Source organism: Varanus komodoensis, unplaced genomic scaffold (assembly GCF_004798865.1).
Source record: "Varanus komodoensis strain SLA01 unplaced genomic scaffold, ASM479886v1 scaffold5, whole genome shotgun sequence".
Classification (NCBI taxonomy): Eukaryota; Metazoa; Chordata; class Lepidosauria; order Squamata; family Varanidae; genus Varanus; species Varanus komodoensis.
The window spans coordinates 51729018-51746661 of record NW_025336087.1 but is presented as its reverse complement, the minus strand read 5'-3'; the positions used below and the strand labels follow the sequence as shown (position 1 = coordinate 51746661).

The following is a 17644-nucleotide window of genomic DNA, read 5'->3' as shown; positions in this document are numbered from 1 at the left end:
TCATCTCTTGTTTGACCACATCCAGCTTGCCTTGATTCATGGATCTTACATTCCAGGTTCCTATGGAGCATAGATCTTTGCAGCATCGGATTTTCCTTTCACCACCAGATACATCTGCATCTGAGTGTCCTTTTGGCTTTGACCCAGTCGCTTCATTCTTTCTGGCGCTACTAGTACTAGCCCTCTGCTCTTCCCCAGTAGCATATTGGACACCTTCTGACCTGAGGGGCTCATCTTCCAGCATCATATCTTTTTGCCTTTTGGTACTGTCCATGGGGTTTTCATGGCAAAGATATTGGAGTGGGTTGCCATTTCCTTTTCCAGTGGATCACGTTTTGTCAGAGCTCTCTGCTATGACCTGTCCATCTTGGATGGCTCTGCACAGCATAGCTCATAGCTTCATTGAGCTACGCAAGCCCCTTCGCCACGAGAAGGCAGTGATCCATGAAGTACTCCCCTTTTAAAATATTTTAATAACAGTAAAATTTAGGGGGGAAAGAAAGAAAAAAGTACAAATAAAAATTACAAAGAAACACCAAGCGCTTTTAGACAAATATTACATAGAATGTCAAGTTTTTGAAAAAATCACTGACTATCCTTTCTACTCAAATTTTCTGTAGTTAATTAACATTCAACTTGGATTCTTCTAATCTCAATTTTCTGAAAAATTCTGTCTCCCCCTTTACCTGTATTTTTTCATTGTTATTATCCCCATTAAAAAGAAGTTGTGTTTAATACAATTTCTACTTTTCATTTTCTTTGGCACATTATCTTTCTACATAATTAGTTAGTCTTACCATTACTACATAGTCAACTGACTTATTTTTCCAGTATTCAATAATTAAATTTCTTCTGCTTTCCATTTTAAAACAGTGTTAATTCTAATCACAGTTATCATGTACTTAAGTAGCTTTTTAAATCATAAGTCAACTTATTATAACAAAAAAGCCCAGAAGTACCCCTTGAGAGTTCATTTTACGGATAAATTCAAGTTGCTATATCTTACTATGGTTAGTCCACTGGGACTCATAAGCTATTTATGTATTACTACAATTATTAATCACATGATGTATTTCTCTGCCTTGTTTCTTGGTACCCAAGTGGCAAGTACTGTTCTTTTTTCCCATTTAACCAGGGTATAGGTTAGATCATCAATGGCATTTCCTAACAACCACTAATATGGGTTGCGGATAGATACCCCATGAAAATATTAAGGAAGGAAGGAGGGAGAAATAAAAGTTTTTGGGTCCGTATCCAATGGGGTGCTGCACTCAAGTTGTACCACAGAGATTTAGTACTTCCAGGAACAACTGGAAAGGAAAAGAAATTTTCATTTCTGGAATGGTGTAGGTCATTGGAGCTTTTTTGACATGTCCCAATCTAGAAACAAGTGTTTCCATTCATTTTGGACTACCTATGTGAAGTGTTAAATCTCTTCTGTACAAGTGGTGGGTCCAGCTTGTACAATGGAATCAGCAGAAGGGTCTGCTTGCACAAATGCCCAATTGGCTACTGCCCTTAGAGAACTTATTCAAGCCACTTGGATGAAGATGGGGGAATCAGAATGGCATTAAATAGTTTTCTAAAGTTACTGTTCAGTAACACTGAAGTTGTTACTTGGCCCTAATAGAGAAAAATATAGGCATATTACAGGACATCTGAAATAGATGGCACAGCTATTTTTGATACAACCTTCTCAAAAATTCACTACATAATTTCTCATGTTTAACTTCTTAATGAAGGGTATAAGTTGTGCATTGAAAGAAACAGTAGAAACAGAATCATCAAAGCATGTTTGATAGAGATTTCTTGGTCCACATTTTCTTATATTAGATATAGTAATTATCTTTTTTAAATAAAGGAGATGGATACATGTTCCTAAAAATGATATTGGCATGCATAAGTTTATTGCAATCAATAAAATAGACTTCTGGGTCCTTCCACTGAGAAATCAACTCCTTGCACTGTACTGCAAGCAGAGCTCTTTAAAACTTCCATAGGCAGAGCCTTCTAGTCAGATTTTTTTTTAAAGTAAAAGCCCCTCAGACTCTGTGGAACTAACAACATGGCTTTTCAGATCTTGAGCTTTACCTCTCTTGAATCTTTCCACCTTCACTGTCCACCTGCTTATATTTGGTAGTAAAGATACTGCCTATGGAGGAGGCCATTGAGTTCAGTGCAAACAAGGGTCAGAATTGCTATGCAGATTGCCATATGGGACAAGGAAAACTGCATCTGTTAAGTTACCTCTTTTATGTAATTAGGAGCCCTATTCTCCTTTGCACCTTATCAGAGATTTAATGGTGGCAAAGAACAATCCCGTTTTCAGAAACGGGATTAATACACACACAGAGAGAGCTTTTTTCCCTTGCAGATACTAGAAATTAGTCTAGATGGGTAGCATCAAATGAGAAATACACATGCATCCAGGGCAGCTTTGTAATAATCACCACACTGACATATGAGTATGTTATTTTGCAATTAGCAGGGACCCATAGGGCATCTCTCACTTAGTTTTAGTTGCCTAACTTTTTTTCTCATTTCTAAGAAGAATCTGAGCCATGGCCCTTGCAATAATTTCCAGGGCTAACCACAGAGAGGGGAAAGCACCGATGAAATTCCTACATGCTGCTAATATATATTGCAATAATGGTGGGCCTGCTGTGAAACAATATATAACATGTCAGAGATGCCTGAGGAAAAGGTGAAGTTCACTATGTAGACCCTTCAGGGTTCCCAAGAGGTCACAGCTGTTTTGTTGGCTGGCTGATACCATTTAAGTTGCCTCTAGTGATTGGCAGCTGGAACAATTGATTAACTAAGGCAGATAAACATATTGGAAACTCTTATTGCTTTTGTGATTAAGAGCCAGTGAAATCCCCAAAGCAATAAAATCTGAGATCTGGATTAAAATCTGTCTTACTAAAACTGAAGGTCATTGTGCTAGATCCCTGCCATTCAAAAAGCTCTTATCTAGCTCAGGAAATTGTAATGTATTTCTGTTTTAAGTTCTTGCCTTGTCACGTACAAATGAAATGGAGAGGAGGCCATTATTATGTATAGCCATTTATGCCAACAGAATTTAAAGGTTATACTCCAACAGATCCTAAGCAAAAAAAGATTGATTGTAATGGGACTGCTGTGTCAAATGCACAACTATATATACATGGTAGAATCTGGGAATGGCAGTTTGAATTTGTTGTTGTTCTTGTTGTTGTCTTGTTATAGTGTATATACATACCTACTTAGACTTCAGTCCCTTCAATTCATTGGATCTTTTCTCTGGGTACATGTGAATAGGGTTATAGTTTCAGTTGACTATATGTTACAATAGAAGACTATATGTTACAATAGAAGAAATAATCTTAGAACTATAGCAGGCAATTCATGGGGATATGGAATATAATCTGGGATATGGGCCCAGATTGTGGTCTGAACACACATAAGGCATCCACCATGGGCTGGGACTGGCCTGAGCAAAACAGGGAAACTAACTGGGAATCATATGTAGCCACACTGAGTTCCACAATGGGAGAAAGGTGGGATATAAATATGCTTCATTCATGACTAGGTGCATATGAAATGTTGAAAAAGGAGATTTTATTTCATGCCCCATCAAGAATAAATACTTACGAAGTTATTTGGCAAACTGAATAACCTTGTTTTTTTGCAGCTAAAAGGATAGTTCAACTAAATGTGTCTATGAATTGGTTACTGTAATTAATAGTTGAATTATCCTCTGCCTTTTAACCTGTGACTTGATAAACAAATCTATCAACAGTTAAACCCTTAATGTAACTAAAGCTGCAATCCTATTCCCACTTACCTGGGAGTAAATACAGTTAAACTTAATGGGACTTGCTTCTGATTAGAATTTTATACTGCCATTCTGTCTGTGGCAATACAAAGAAACTATCACTTATTCCTAAAACAAGTCAATTCTAATATTTTCTTGTTTGATAAAAGCAACTTCCTTTCTCGGACAAAAAGCAGCAAATTTTAATCAGGGTTGTAGCTTGGGCAGAAAAATACTTCCCCCCACCCCCTGGTTTCAATCCATATTGGGAGAACCCTGTGGATGCTATTTACACACACACACACCCTGCAGAGGCAATGATTTTTCTACCAATTCAGCCAAACAAAACTTGAAGTTCTACAAATTAACCTTTTATTTGACACTAAATTGTTCAACCCCATCTGCAGACTTGAATCTGAAATTAAAAGCGTCACTTCCTGTGACTGCTTAGACATGGGTGGGTTTGCAGGACACACTAAGCTTTGCTGCAGATAATCTAAAGTGGGTTGCTAAATTGCAGAACAACTGGGGTTGATGTTGGTTGCCCTCACCCTTCCCCTTTGTTCCTCTAGAAGGTATCCCAGTGTCCTTTGCGGCAAAAACTGTCTTTCTTCTCCCTTCCTGGCCTGAGCATTACTCCTTTTGCTGCCTTCTTTGTTTTCAGAGACTCAAAGATAAGTAATTTAGGTTGTGTTCTCTTTCTTCCTTCCCCAGAAATGTGCACAAAAGTTTTCATATTTTTAAAATGGTGTTCTTATAAATTTGAGCTGTCAGAGTGAGCAAAATGTAGTTGGTAAGGTAGATGGAAATTGACAAGGAGAGACTAATTTGTACACAGTTGCTAATCTGTCAATTGAAAATAACCAGTAAAGAGGGAAAAAGCAAGAGAATGACATACACCCCAAAAGGTGGTGGCAAAAACTTTTCCCCCTTGAAATGTTATCATCTAGATCAGTGCTTTTCAACCTTTCCACAGCTGGGGACTGGCAAAAACAGGAAAACCACCTTGGGGACCACTGAGGCAGAAACAAAAAGCACCATACACTTAATACAGTAAAACCTTGGATTGGGAACATAATTCGTTCTGGAAACATGCTTGTAATCCAAAGCACTTGTATATCAAAGCAAATTTCCCCATAAGGTTCAATGTAAATAAGGTTAATCTGTTCTGTAACTTTGTTTTTTTAAAACATAAAAATTTGAAGCGGGCATGCTGTGGGGGAGGCGGGTATGATCGTGGGAGCACTGGGGGGAGATGGGCGTGATTGCGGGCATGCTCAGGGGGGAGGCAGGTGTGCTGGGGGGGAGGCAGATCAATTGCGGGCATGCTGGGGGGGAGATGGGTGCGATTGCAGGCGTGCTTGGGGGAAAGGTGGGTGTGACTGCGGGCACGCTCAGGGGAGACGATGTTGTACTTACACCCACAGCAAGAGAGAGAACTGGCGCTCAGTTGTGATGTGATGCTTGGCGCATAATACTCGTACTGCAAGACATTGCTCGTTTATCAAGTTAAAATTTAGAAAAACTTTTTGCTTGTCTTGCAAAACACTTGTAGACCAAGTTACTCACAATCCAAGGTTTTACTGTACAGTATTCTGTGTATTAGTTTCCAAACACAATACCAAAAAACTGAAAATTCTGCAAAAAAGAAACAGAGCAACAAAAAAATGCCAACAAAAGAACAAAATACTGAATCTGGTGCAGCGTGGCTCTCAACCAGCTTCCGTGGAGCTGTCTCTCTCCCCTTCCTGCCCCCACCCCACAGCACCAGTGCACCTCCTGGAAACATTAAGCCAACTGAAGAAGAGGTGGTGGAGCACACCCAGCCCCTGCACAGGACTGCAGTGAGTGGGATGCAGCCCCATCACAGACCGGCAGGAAATCTCCCGCAAACCCGCACCAATCTGCAGACCAGTGGTTGAAAACCACTGATCTGGATTACAAGTGTTGAGCAACATTTCCTGGTGCCCTCCATGTTTTCAACACTTCCCCAGGTCTTGGACTACTCCAGAACGGGGAGAATGAACATCCCCATTGTTCACAGCTCCTTTTAGCAGAAGTTTTTGCTCTGGTTACTGTGATTTGCTAACAGTTTTTAAAAGGAAAAAAAAGCATAAAGCAGCAGAATGAGATGGTACAGACAGAACCACACTGGCAAATCTGCAACACTTTTGTGCTTGGTTTCTTCCATAGACAGGTATGAGAGGTCTTTTTCTTTTGATTTGAAGGTTGACTGACAGAAAACTAATGTAAGAATAATATATCTATGGAAATTGGTAGTTTGCCAGAGGAACAGTGGTGATTCCAAATTTGGGACAGTGTAAGGGGGAAGGATTTAAATTATAGCGTAACAGTAAAAATATTTTCTTTTTAAAAAGATTTAATTTGGGAAAAGTTTAAGGATCTCTTAATTATGAGTAGGGTAACTTCGTTCATCATCTCTACATAATTTCATTTTATATGCTGCTGGAAACTATAAATATGAAATGTCTTATTTATGAAACTTCACAAGATTTTTTATGAAGTAATGTTTCCAATGTTAATGTACTTGTGTTGGCAGGTAATGAGGTATGGAACAATGACCACATAATTTTTCCTAAATATTTATGACAATTACTGTCATTTAAAAATACATATAATTTGAGCTTCAATTCACAAAGATACTGAAGCATAAATATCTTGGGCGACCAATTATTTTTCTAAGTTACTTATTTCTCTTTTGAAAAGAATATTGCACAACACAAGTAATATTCATATTTTCTGGGGAAAAAAACAGGAAAGGAATTACTTTACTGAGAATTTGTGTTGTAAATATATAGATTTTCAATAGGTTAATCAATTTTTTGTTGTCTCAAAAGAACTTGTTTTATATCATTCAGGCTATTACATAAAGGAAGTGATACAAAATAGTTCTTTATTGCATTCCTGAGTTTAAATGTAATGAATCATAGAAATAGATACAAATATCACACTCAAAGTAATAGTGAAGAATTTAAAAAGCCACTGCAATGAATTGTTATAGAAATTCTTAGAAATTGTATCTGCTCATATGTCACTGCATTATATCCCTAAGATCTTGATTCATGAGCTGTTATTTAATTCTCACTTGAGCTTGAGCCAGGAATGAGCAGCAAGTGGCTAAATTTGTGGATTACATGTCTAAGGGTTTAATCCTACACATATCTGAACAGAAAAAAAAGTCCTGTAGCTCTCATGCTCTAAGCATGCCTGACTAGGATACGTAGGACTTTTTTTCTGTTCAAACTGCATGGGATTCAGCTCTAAATTATTCAGGGTAATGAAAGCCTAAGTGGATTGGAAAGTAGACCAAACAGGTCTCTGCAAATTAGGTGAATGAGCAACAAAATGGTAAATGAGTAAGGGGTTGTGCATTTTGATGTCGCTGGGAAATGTCTCACTTTCCATAAACAGCGATAAAATATAAATTGGCAGTAACAAGTCATGAAAAAGTCCTTGGGTCATGGTGCATAGTTCAATGAAAAGGTTAGAAGAGCAGTAAAATAAGCAAATGGACTATTTTCACCCTAACTGGCACACAATGTTGAACTAACAAAGATAAGATACATCTAAGTGCCTTGCACACTTTACTGGTATCATTGCAAATAACAAAGAAATGTTCTTACATGTTTATAAGCTAAGTAAAATAACAGCCAGTTCCCATCATTCATTTTAATGCTGTCAGTATTTTTGTAATGATTTTTCCCCATTGTTGTTGCAACTACTCCTTTTTTTGAGAGTTTGGTTACAGATTCACAACATTTTGCGCTACCTGTGATAGCAGTTGTTATTAGATTTTTTCTTCCAGATCAATCTATCTTGTGCCCAGTAAGTGAACTGTTGGTGATAAAAGCATTTTTTTTCCTTTTACAATGATTTGCAGTATCAGTTTTCGTAATTATTTATCCTGTCGCAATCCACCTTATGTGCACCAGCCCACAGCATCAGTAATTATCTCAGGTATTGATTACACTCCCACCCACACACTCCCTAATCCTGTTCGGTGTATGGTATCAGCCATATAAGATTTATAAAAAGTACTGAAATAGAGTACTTATCCATGGACAAACACACAAATCTAGTCATCTTCTGTAACAAGTGCAGATTTAAATTTCTGTTCCATTTTAATCCATAACACTTAAGACTGTCTCTCAAAAGCATTTTCTAGAATTTTAATAATATTAGTTTATTATCTATAGATTTAAGCATCTCTTAAATGTCTGCTTGTGGATCTATATTGTCATATAAATGCGACAGTTTGTTTACCAAGTTTCTGCTTTGTAGGCAATTAAATCTATGTTTTTTTCAGTTATCAATTTCATAATCTGCTCATAATCTCCAACATATGTTCTTGCTTGGTGAAAAACTTCAATATAAACAGTATTGACTGTCTCTTAAAATACAACATTGTTCACTGCTTTAATATATTTAAGGTGATGATAAAATCAATGGGCATGGCATTTTATAGAACAACATAAATAAAGATAGATACCACCCTAAGGAGTTTACAATCTAAATTTTGATAGAAAGGAGGAGATGATGTGGTATCTTGGCTCATGAACTTAATCTGTTCCACAACTCTGGTCACTATCTGAATTGGACGCGAGCCAAATCAAATTCCCCCGTAAGGTTCAGTGTAAATGAGATTAATCTGTTCTGTATTTTTTTTAATCACAAAAATTTGAAACAAAGTAATAAAGTATAGTACAGTAGAGAACACTAACCTAGGTGGTGGGGAGATTAGTGTTTGGAGAGTCCAAATCATAATTGTGCAATTGCGATTGTGCTGGAGGGGGGCATGTGTGCTTGTGCAGGGAAGATGGGCATGATCGGGGGCACGATGGGGGGAGACAGGTGCGACCGTGGCCATCTCCCCCACCCCCCCAAGCACAATTATGCAGGGAAGACCATTGCAATCATCACCCAATGTGGAGTTCACGACCTGAGTCAATTTTTTTCTGAAATTTCTGTTCACAACCCGATTTGGTGGTGAACTGAGGTGTTCATGATCCGAGGTACCACTGTAATAGTAACAGGAAAATCTGCACAGGCAGAATTACATGAATTTAGGCTTAGTTTAAGACAGGAGGTGTGATTTCTAGACTTGGAAGGCATCTTGCATTCATGTGTTGATGAATTACTTTTTTTGTTCATGGGCAGGAGCTAAAATATAGACTTTTTTTTACTTATGCAAAGGAAAGGGGGCTACTTAGTTGATTGCTGTTGGCAATATGAGGGGTTTTTCCTCTTACTGCTCAAGCAATAAGCAAGAACCCTTGCTTCCACAGACATCAAAGAATGAGCCAGTTTCTTATGGCTGGTCAGGGAAACTGCAAATAATGGTGCATGTTTGCTTATTTGTAATATAAGACAATCAGATGCTACAAAATTTCAAAGTTCAGAGTTTTGTTCATAATATTCTTAGTAATGATTGTTTGAAAAAAGCTACTATGCTACTTTCAAAGCCAAGATTTCTGTAACTGATTCATTTTTGAAAACTGAAAGGGATTTTAAGCTGTATGAAAACTGTACAAAGGTGCCCATCATCATAGTGAATGCTTTTGCCTTCATTGCAGCAGCACTGTATGCCAGTACTCAGTCAAGCCGAAATGGAGCCACTGTGGGCACTGGGCCCTCACCACACTCTGTGAGTCACAGTTCACCAGGGCACAATGTGCATGGCAGCCCACACAACCCACCAGCCCAAGTGTCCCCTCTCACAACAAGGGATTCGGGAACTGAGAGGTAAGGCCATGAGTGGTTAATTTTCCAGTTCTATTTTACCTCATCAGATTGAGTGGTTCATGATAGGGTTAACATCTGAGAAATTGCTTGAGTTGTGATAACTGAAATCAGTGAGATTTATTACATTTATGTATACATAAAGTGTGAAAAAAAATGTCTACTGCATCCTATACCAGTACTCTTACTGCAAGGTCCAAGAACCAGTTGTGGTGGCTTCTAGTGATCTCAAGTCAGGCTTTCTCTCTATATATCTCTTTATAAAGCTGCCCACTCTCAGCAGGGGGCTCTCTAAATATGCCTTGTTGTTTGCTTTAGCAGTTGGCTGGTGGCTATGATCTGAGCTACTGGAGGTGGTTTCAGGGTTGGGGAGTCAGCTGCAAATTAGTGGAGAAAAGAAGTGAACTCAGGAGCAACCAGTGCAATTTGTAGCTATTGGAAGGGCAAATAGCAACATGACTGACTACAGTGGTGTTATAGTATGGCTAAAGTGAAGGAGATGGAATTGAATAGGCTGGTTGAGAGAGAGTGAGCAAGGTTTAGTTACTGGTAGTAAGTGGTTTGAGCTAAAACATACTGGTATTGCTATCATTTTGGTGGACATCAATTCTTTTAAAAATCACTTAAGCAATCTTTGGCTGCATTTACTTTTAGTCTGCTGTTCTGGCAAGTCTGCCCCATGAGATGGAATGAATCCTCCACTCCAGGTGGCAGAATGGGAAGAGTGACAAATTGCAATGTTACCCCCCGCCCTGCCAGGATAGCTTGCCACCTTTCTTTCAGCAGATTCTCCAAAGAGTCCTGCTGGCTGCACCACAGTCATGGCATTCCCTACTGCAGGAGAGTGCAGACAGTGGGGCTCCTTGAACAGCTGTCAGCTTGGCAATCTTGGTAAGCACTCTAGAAAGTGAGCACACCAGTCCCACCCTCCTACTGGAGCAAATGCTTCAGTGAGAAAGTGCCAGTAGGGCTCTCCAGATCAGCTGCCCAGTGATTTAGTTCTGAGGTGTTTCTTCCTTAAAGCCAGGCACTGTAGGAGGGGTCAGTCTCTTGGGACACTTCCTATTCCTGGGTCTGAGAAGGATTCCCTCAGAACTAGGAATTACGGATGGCTCTCTACTATTTTGAGCTGTATTAACAGAAATATAGTTTCCAGATCATGTGAAGTACTAGTTCTCCTCTATTAGACACTAGTTAGGAAACATCTTGAGTACTGTGTCTAGTTAGTACTGTGTCTACTCCACAGTTTAACAAAGATTCAGAAAAGGTTCAGAGGAAGGCAACAGAGATGATCAGGGGACTGAAAACAAAGTCCTACAAGGAGAGATTAAAAGAACTGGGCATATTTAGCCTAAAAAAGACTGAGGTATTTTAGCACTTTTCAAATAATTGAAAGGCTGTCACAGAGAGAAGAGCCAGGATTACTTCTCAGCCTTGCCAGAATGCAAGACACAGAATAATGGGTTCAAGTTGCAAGAAACCAGATTCTAGGTGGATATCAGGAAAAACTTCCTGGCTGTTAGAGCAGTATGGCAATGGAACAATTAAGTAGGAAGATCATGGGATGTCCTACACTGGAGGCACCCAAGAGGAGGTTGGACAGCCATCTTTCAGAGATTCTTTAACCTGCAGTCCTGCATTGAGCAAGGAATTGAACTCAGTGGTCTTGTAGGCCCCTTCCAACTCTAGTATTCAATGTTTCTATGAAATAGACCCAATAATATAAAGAGAGATCAGGGAAGCCAAATTCACCATCTTTAATTGAAAATTCAATTCCTTTCAAAAGTATATTCATGGTAGAATGGAACCATAGAAATTTACAAAATAATTACATTTTTTAAAATATCTGCTTGGTATAAATAGAGGAATATCTGTAAAACAGACAATTTGAAGTTTACATTAATTTTAAGTCTATTTACCCTATCCCATAGACATGATCACCACTACCACACTTTTATGCAGCCCCATAACCCACTGGGTACTCTGGGCAGTTTACACATTTAAAAATATATGTAGGAGCAACTAAATAATCATATTTAGAGAACAACAAACAAACAATAAATACAACAATAAGTATAACAACAAATCGACAACCCACAGCCAAGAGTCCCAGGTCTGAACAGTGCCAAAATGGCACCAAATGGGCTCCATCTTTAAATGAGAAATCCTGTGATACCTCATTGAAAGGTTTACTTAAATTTAGCTTAATCATGGACAAGTAGTAAACTTTGGGTAGAGTCTGAATTGCCAGTTGACTAGCATACTATGAGGTATATTATCTCTAATTGGCATCAGTTCAGACTTTGGACAGTTAATAGAATGGCCAGATGAATAAATGATTAATTGTCTTCATCAAAACTAGAACAGATAATGGGCATTCCATGATAAACAATAGAAGATCATTAGCATAAAGAATAGTTTATGAATAAATCCATTAATTCTAACTATTTGTCAGATATCACATGCCAGGGTACTAAACATTAATCAAATATCAGTGAAGAGAATGGACATGCCTATCTGAGATATCTTTTCAGTAAAACAATCAAAAATTCAGATAAGAAATTGGTCCTGGCTCTGAGAGGTGGAATTATGCCAATCAGAGAAATATATAGAAATAATTAAAATCAAGAAACATTTCATCAGGATGAGCTATATCATAAGGCATATATTTAAAATCTTAATTTTAAATTGTTTATTTAAAAGTTTTTATGCAGTACTTTTAATTGATTGGAAAATGTTTCTTTATATTTTTGGATGTTGTATTAATGTTATAGTGCTACAGATTTTTAAAATGTTATGTTGTTTTAATTGCTTGTAAGCTGCTCAGAGTGTCCAAGTGCAGGCTAATGTAGCGGCACATACATTGAAATGATGATAATAATATGCGATTTCTGGAGTCACAAAAAGATTATTTCCTTTTTTATTTTAATGAGAACTAATTAGAACTAGTTGCATAGAGAAGTGCAGACGTGTTGCAGCAATTGCAATATTTCTTAGAACAAATTGTGTGAACATTCAGTGTTCTGTTCTTAGAGAACCTACACTCAAAACCTGTTGCTTTGAATGTGGTTTTAAAACCAGCATAGCAGTTTCCTTATGTGGCTGAAATCTTTGGAAAGCCTGGCTGCTAAGCGTTGTTGCCTTTTTTTTCCATTTATTGAAGAATTGTCTGGCAGCCAATAATGGCACACTCTGAAGAGATGAGCAATAAATCAAAATGTGGACCTGGGCTCAAACCAAGTTATCAAAATGAATTTCTTCCTTAAAACTATTTTAATGTCACAATTATCGGAAAAAGAAATGCTATTTTCTCATTTTTCCAAGTATCAGTAGTTTTATGTTCCACCGTAGATTAAATCCTTGTATAGATACTTCATTGTCTATGTGCCAGTACAGATTCAGTTGTCAAGAACTCAAGGCTTGTTGTTATCGAGTTTATTCTTGCATTGAGGATTTTATATTTACAAAGTGAAACTGCACAAATTTCTAATACTTTCCTTATATAACTGTTCTTCAGGCAAGAGTGGATGCTAATGCTGAATTCAATTCCTGTGCATTCATCTGCAGCCTGAATGTAAGGGTCAACTGAATGTGTTTAGCAGGCAATCCCATGACTGGATTTCTCAATATGATGTTTTTAATGAAATGAAGCTGAGGAGAGCTCCCCATTTATTCAGCATAGCAGTGCTTGGACAGGGAAATTGTTAATTTAGGCAGATTTCTGCCCTACCATTCCTATTAGAAGCACAAGGAAACCAATTGTTATAAATTAAAAACAAACAAAACAAAAACAACCCCCCCACCACACACACACACAGAAAACCAGTAAACAGCTAAAGGGTAATTTTAACACACCTGTGCCCCATTCTATTATCTTGATAAAAATGTCTTTCTTTCGTTGTTGGTTGCCCCATAAGGGGGGAAACCAGGGTTGCGGTTTCAGTCAAAATTGTGAAAGCTTCTAAATGCCTCAGTTTAGTTATCAAGTCAAAGGGAGACTGCAGCCAAGAAATTAGAAGAATGAGACTCGAAAGGAAAGCAATGAAGGAACTAGGAAAGATTGCCAGATACAATGATCTTCTACTGGCATCCAAGGTCGAGATCATCAAAACCATTGCATTCCCAATCACACTGTATGGGTGTGAAAGTGGAAGAAAGAAACTGACAGGAAGAAACAGTGAAGAAAGTCGACAGGAAAAAAAAATGATGTGTTCGAAATGCAAATATTGGACCAACAGAAAGATGAACAAGTGGGTTCTAGATCAAACCAAGCCAGAGCCTTCCCCGCAACTGGGCAAACTGAAGCTGTCATACTTCAGATACATCTTGAGAAGGCAAGACACTCTGCAGAAGACAATCATGTTAGGGAAAGTTGAAGGCAGAAGACAAAAGGGAAGACCAGAGAGAGAGAGAGAGATTTATATTTATTTATTTATTTATTTATTTATTTATTTATTTATTTATTTATTTATTTCAAACTTTTCTATAATGTCCCATACTTAGACGACTCAGGACAGTTTACAACAAATTAATCCTAAAAATAGAAATAAAAATAACAGTTGCCCAGCATACAATGTTTAAATATAAACCCACTAACTAAAACAAATTAACAATTAAAATACTGGGAAAATAAAAAGGGTTTTGCCTGATGCCGAAAGGAAAGAGGCATTGGTGCCAGTCGGACCTATCTGGGGATTGTGTTCCACAGTTGGGGCACCACTGCAGAGAAGGTCTTCCGCTGGGTAATCACCCTCTTGATCTCTTTCAAGGATGGCTCCTAGAGGAGGGCCTCTGACTCAGATCTCAAGGGGCAGGAGGGCACATAGGGGAGAAGGCACTCCTTCAGGTATCCAGGACCCAGATTAGCAGCAGTGACTTTTCATTTTCTCTTGGATTCAGGAAAGGTTCTTCAGGTGCACTTTTACTATGATTCCCACAATCCCTGACCACTAGCTTAGCTGACTGAGGCTATAAGTTTGATAAAATCTGAAGGGCTCAGATATGAGATGGACTGAATCTGTAAAGGAAGCCACAGCCTTGAAGTTGCAAGAGCTGATTATGGTCAGGACATTTTGGAGGGCTCTTATTCATAGGCTCACCATAAGTTAGAGATGACTTGACAGCACATAACACAGCAACAACAATACTCAGAATGTTTTATCTGGAAAATGAACTAAACATCATTCTCCCAGTTCTACTGCTTTTTGTTAAAAGAATGAAACATGAAGCGATATTATTACATGTCTCAATGGATTCAGTAGGGAGAGAAATGCTGTTGTAACTCTCCCAGAGTGCTTTGGCTATTGGGAAGTACAGAAGTGGAATAAATGAGTGCTCTTATCAGAGTTGATTCCTATATAGGGTGAAAGCTGGACAGTGAATAAAGCTGATAGGAAGAAAACTGATGTGTTTGAAACATGTTTCTGGAGAAGAGCCTTTCACATATTTTGGACCAACAGAAAGATGACTAAGTGGGCCCTAAGTCAGATCAAGCCAGAACTATCCCTGGAAGGTGACAAAATTGAAGTTATCTTTCTTTGAGCACATGATGAGAAAGCAGGACTCACTGGATAAGGCAATCATGCTAAGGAAAGTTGAAGACAGAAGATGACCAAATATGAAATGCGTTGACTCTATTAAGGAAGTCACAGTCTTGAGTTTACAAGAGTTGAGCAGGTAAGAAGGACCTCTAGCAAGAAGTAGAGGCTGAAAGAGAGGGTAATTCTTGGAGATTTTCTGCTATGGTACCAACATGAAATGAACTAATAAATAAAAAGAGCAAAACCTTGTTTTGAGGTCCAGAATGAAACTCCCTTTCTGCTGGAGACATAATAAATAAATTATCAATTTTTCTTCCAGGTCTTCTGCAGTAGGAATGTATACTATTTCAGAATTAGGGTTGCATCTGTCCCTCTACGATTTATGGATGTCCTTGCATGCCTGACCTTGTCTTAGACTTTGAGCCAAGCTGAAAGGAAGTCTGCAAATGCTAATGGAAGTGGAAGCAAAAAAGCTACTAGCAACCTTCTTCCGCCTCACGTGCAGCACAGACAAAGGCTGCAAATCACCTGCACAGAAGAGGGAACTGTCTTGCTCAGTATTTATGCAGGCTCAATGAGTGTCTCATGAATGCTTGGTGTGGTCCCAAGAAGTCTGACTCAGGGCTTCTAGAAAGTGGGCTGGACTCCAGGCAGCCCAGCTAAGGAATCTGATGGATTTCCACCCCCAGAATGGATTCCTCAGAGTTCCATATTTCAGCTATCTTTTGTAGAATTTCATTTCAGCAGTCTGTTTTAAATTGGCTATTTTCATGAAGCGAAAAAGTGCTCAGAAGTGTAATATAGTAAAGTAGAACTTAAGTCAATAGGTATATGATACCAAATTGAATCTGATAAATGCATGAGGAAGATCATTTTTTTCTCTTCAGCAAGTGGTGAAGCTGGAACTAGAGAGCAATTCCAGTGGTAACTCCACCTGCCAGCAGCACAATCAAACCCTGACTCTCCAGCACCAGGACCATCTTCACCAACCCCAGTCCCATCTCCATCATCATCATCCAGTTAATGTTAGGCTTAATCTTAGCTCAAGAAGAGTTAATCTTTAATAATCCTTTACTATTTTTGTTATTTTCTATATAAATTGTTTTATGAACTGCAGTGTATACCTACACACATATGCGTACATACAGATTATCCCTCTCTCTCTTCAGTATTATCACTATTAAAATGCTGTATTGTGTTTTAGTGCATATGGAAGTATTTCTTTATATGCTTTTAATATACATGATCTGACTTACATACAAATTTGAATTAAAGACCATCTCAGGAATAGAACTCGTTCTTAACTTGGAGAGTGGCTGTACATTGTTCTGGATCCATAGCAATCCAATGTATGACCCAGTGCCTGCCTTTACCACAGCAGGGAGATAACTGTACACCATTCCCTCACTACCTTGCCATTTTGGCCAAAGATGTATGATTGGTAACATTTAAATGATAAAGGCCATTCTAAAATACCTGTGTGGGCTTCTGAGAGCTCTGTGAAATGTTTCTCAGGCCCATGTTACACTCTGTATTTTTTCATATTAAAAGCCCCTTTTAACTCCCTCCCCACCTCATTTTCAATAAGATGCTACTTGTATTGAATGATCTTGTTTCCGGAATTCCCACACACTACCAAATTCTTGTTTAGGAGACTGACTTCAAAAGTTACCGCATCATTTTATCCAGGCAGATGCTGACATGGAAATAACATAGCACAGTCACTTTGTGAAGTTCCACCATTTCAAATATTAAAGTTACTTAAGACTCACACATTACAAAGTGAGCATCTGTGGCTAATTTAATAATTTCAGCAGGGAAAAGTAACATTAGAAGCAGCCTTTTAAGAAGCCAAGAGTTAATATAAGGCTGCTAACTCAATACAACCAGATTATAATATTGCCAAAAATGTGTAAGGAATCAAGATAAAGTGGCAGTGCAATCATATGCATTTAGAAATAAGTCCCACTTTGTTAAATGGGCCTTATTCACAAATAAATATGAACAGGATGAGCAACACATTACATAGCAGCATGTCAGGCACAGTTTATTTATTTATTTATTTCATTTTTATATGGCCCAATAGCTGAAGCTGTCTGTTGTTGCTGTTGTTGCTAGTCATGAAGTTGCATTGAACCCACCGCAACCCCATGGACAACATTCCTCCAGGCCTTCCTGTCCTCCACCATCCCCCGGAGTCCACATAAGCTCACACCAACTGCTTCAGTGACTCCATCTAGCCACCTCATCCTCTGCCGTCCCCTTCTTCTTTTGCCATCTATTGTTCCCAGCATTAGACTCTTCTTCAGGGACTCCTTCCTTCTCATTAGGTAGCCAAAGTATTTGAGTTCCATTTTCAGTATCTGGCCTTCTAAAGAGCAGTCAGGGTTGATCTCTAGGACTGACTGGTTTGATCTCCTTGCTTGTCCAAGGGACTCGCAGGAGTCTTCTCTAGCACCACAATTCAAAGGCCTCAATCCTTTGGCGCTCAGCCTTCCTTATGGTCCAGCTTTCACAGCCATACATTGCAACTGGGAAAACCATAGCT

The 17644-nt window shown here is 38.5% G+C and overlaps 1 protein-coding gene across 8 annotated transcripts in view; it reads left to right on the top strand.

Moving 5' to 3' along the window:
- GLIS3 (GLIS family zinc finger 3) overlaps positions 1 to 17644 on the top strand; it is a 182389-nt gene that overhangs the window by 135565 nt on the left and 29180 nt on the right. For 7 of the 8 annotated variants that reach the window (XR_006416243.1, XM_044445891.1, XM_044445886.1 and 4 more), the window contains one exon: positions 9391 to 9559. Coding sequence is in view for 7 of the 8 variants with exons in the window: in XM_044445891.1 (XP_044301826.1) it covers positions 9391 to 9559 (169 nt within the window). In the remaining variant the exon portion in view is untranslated. The remainder of the gene's footprint in view (positions 1 to 9390; positions 9560 to 17644) is intronic. The other variant, XM_044445884.1, reaches the window with a different exon arrangement.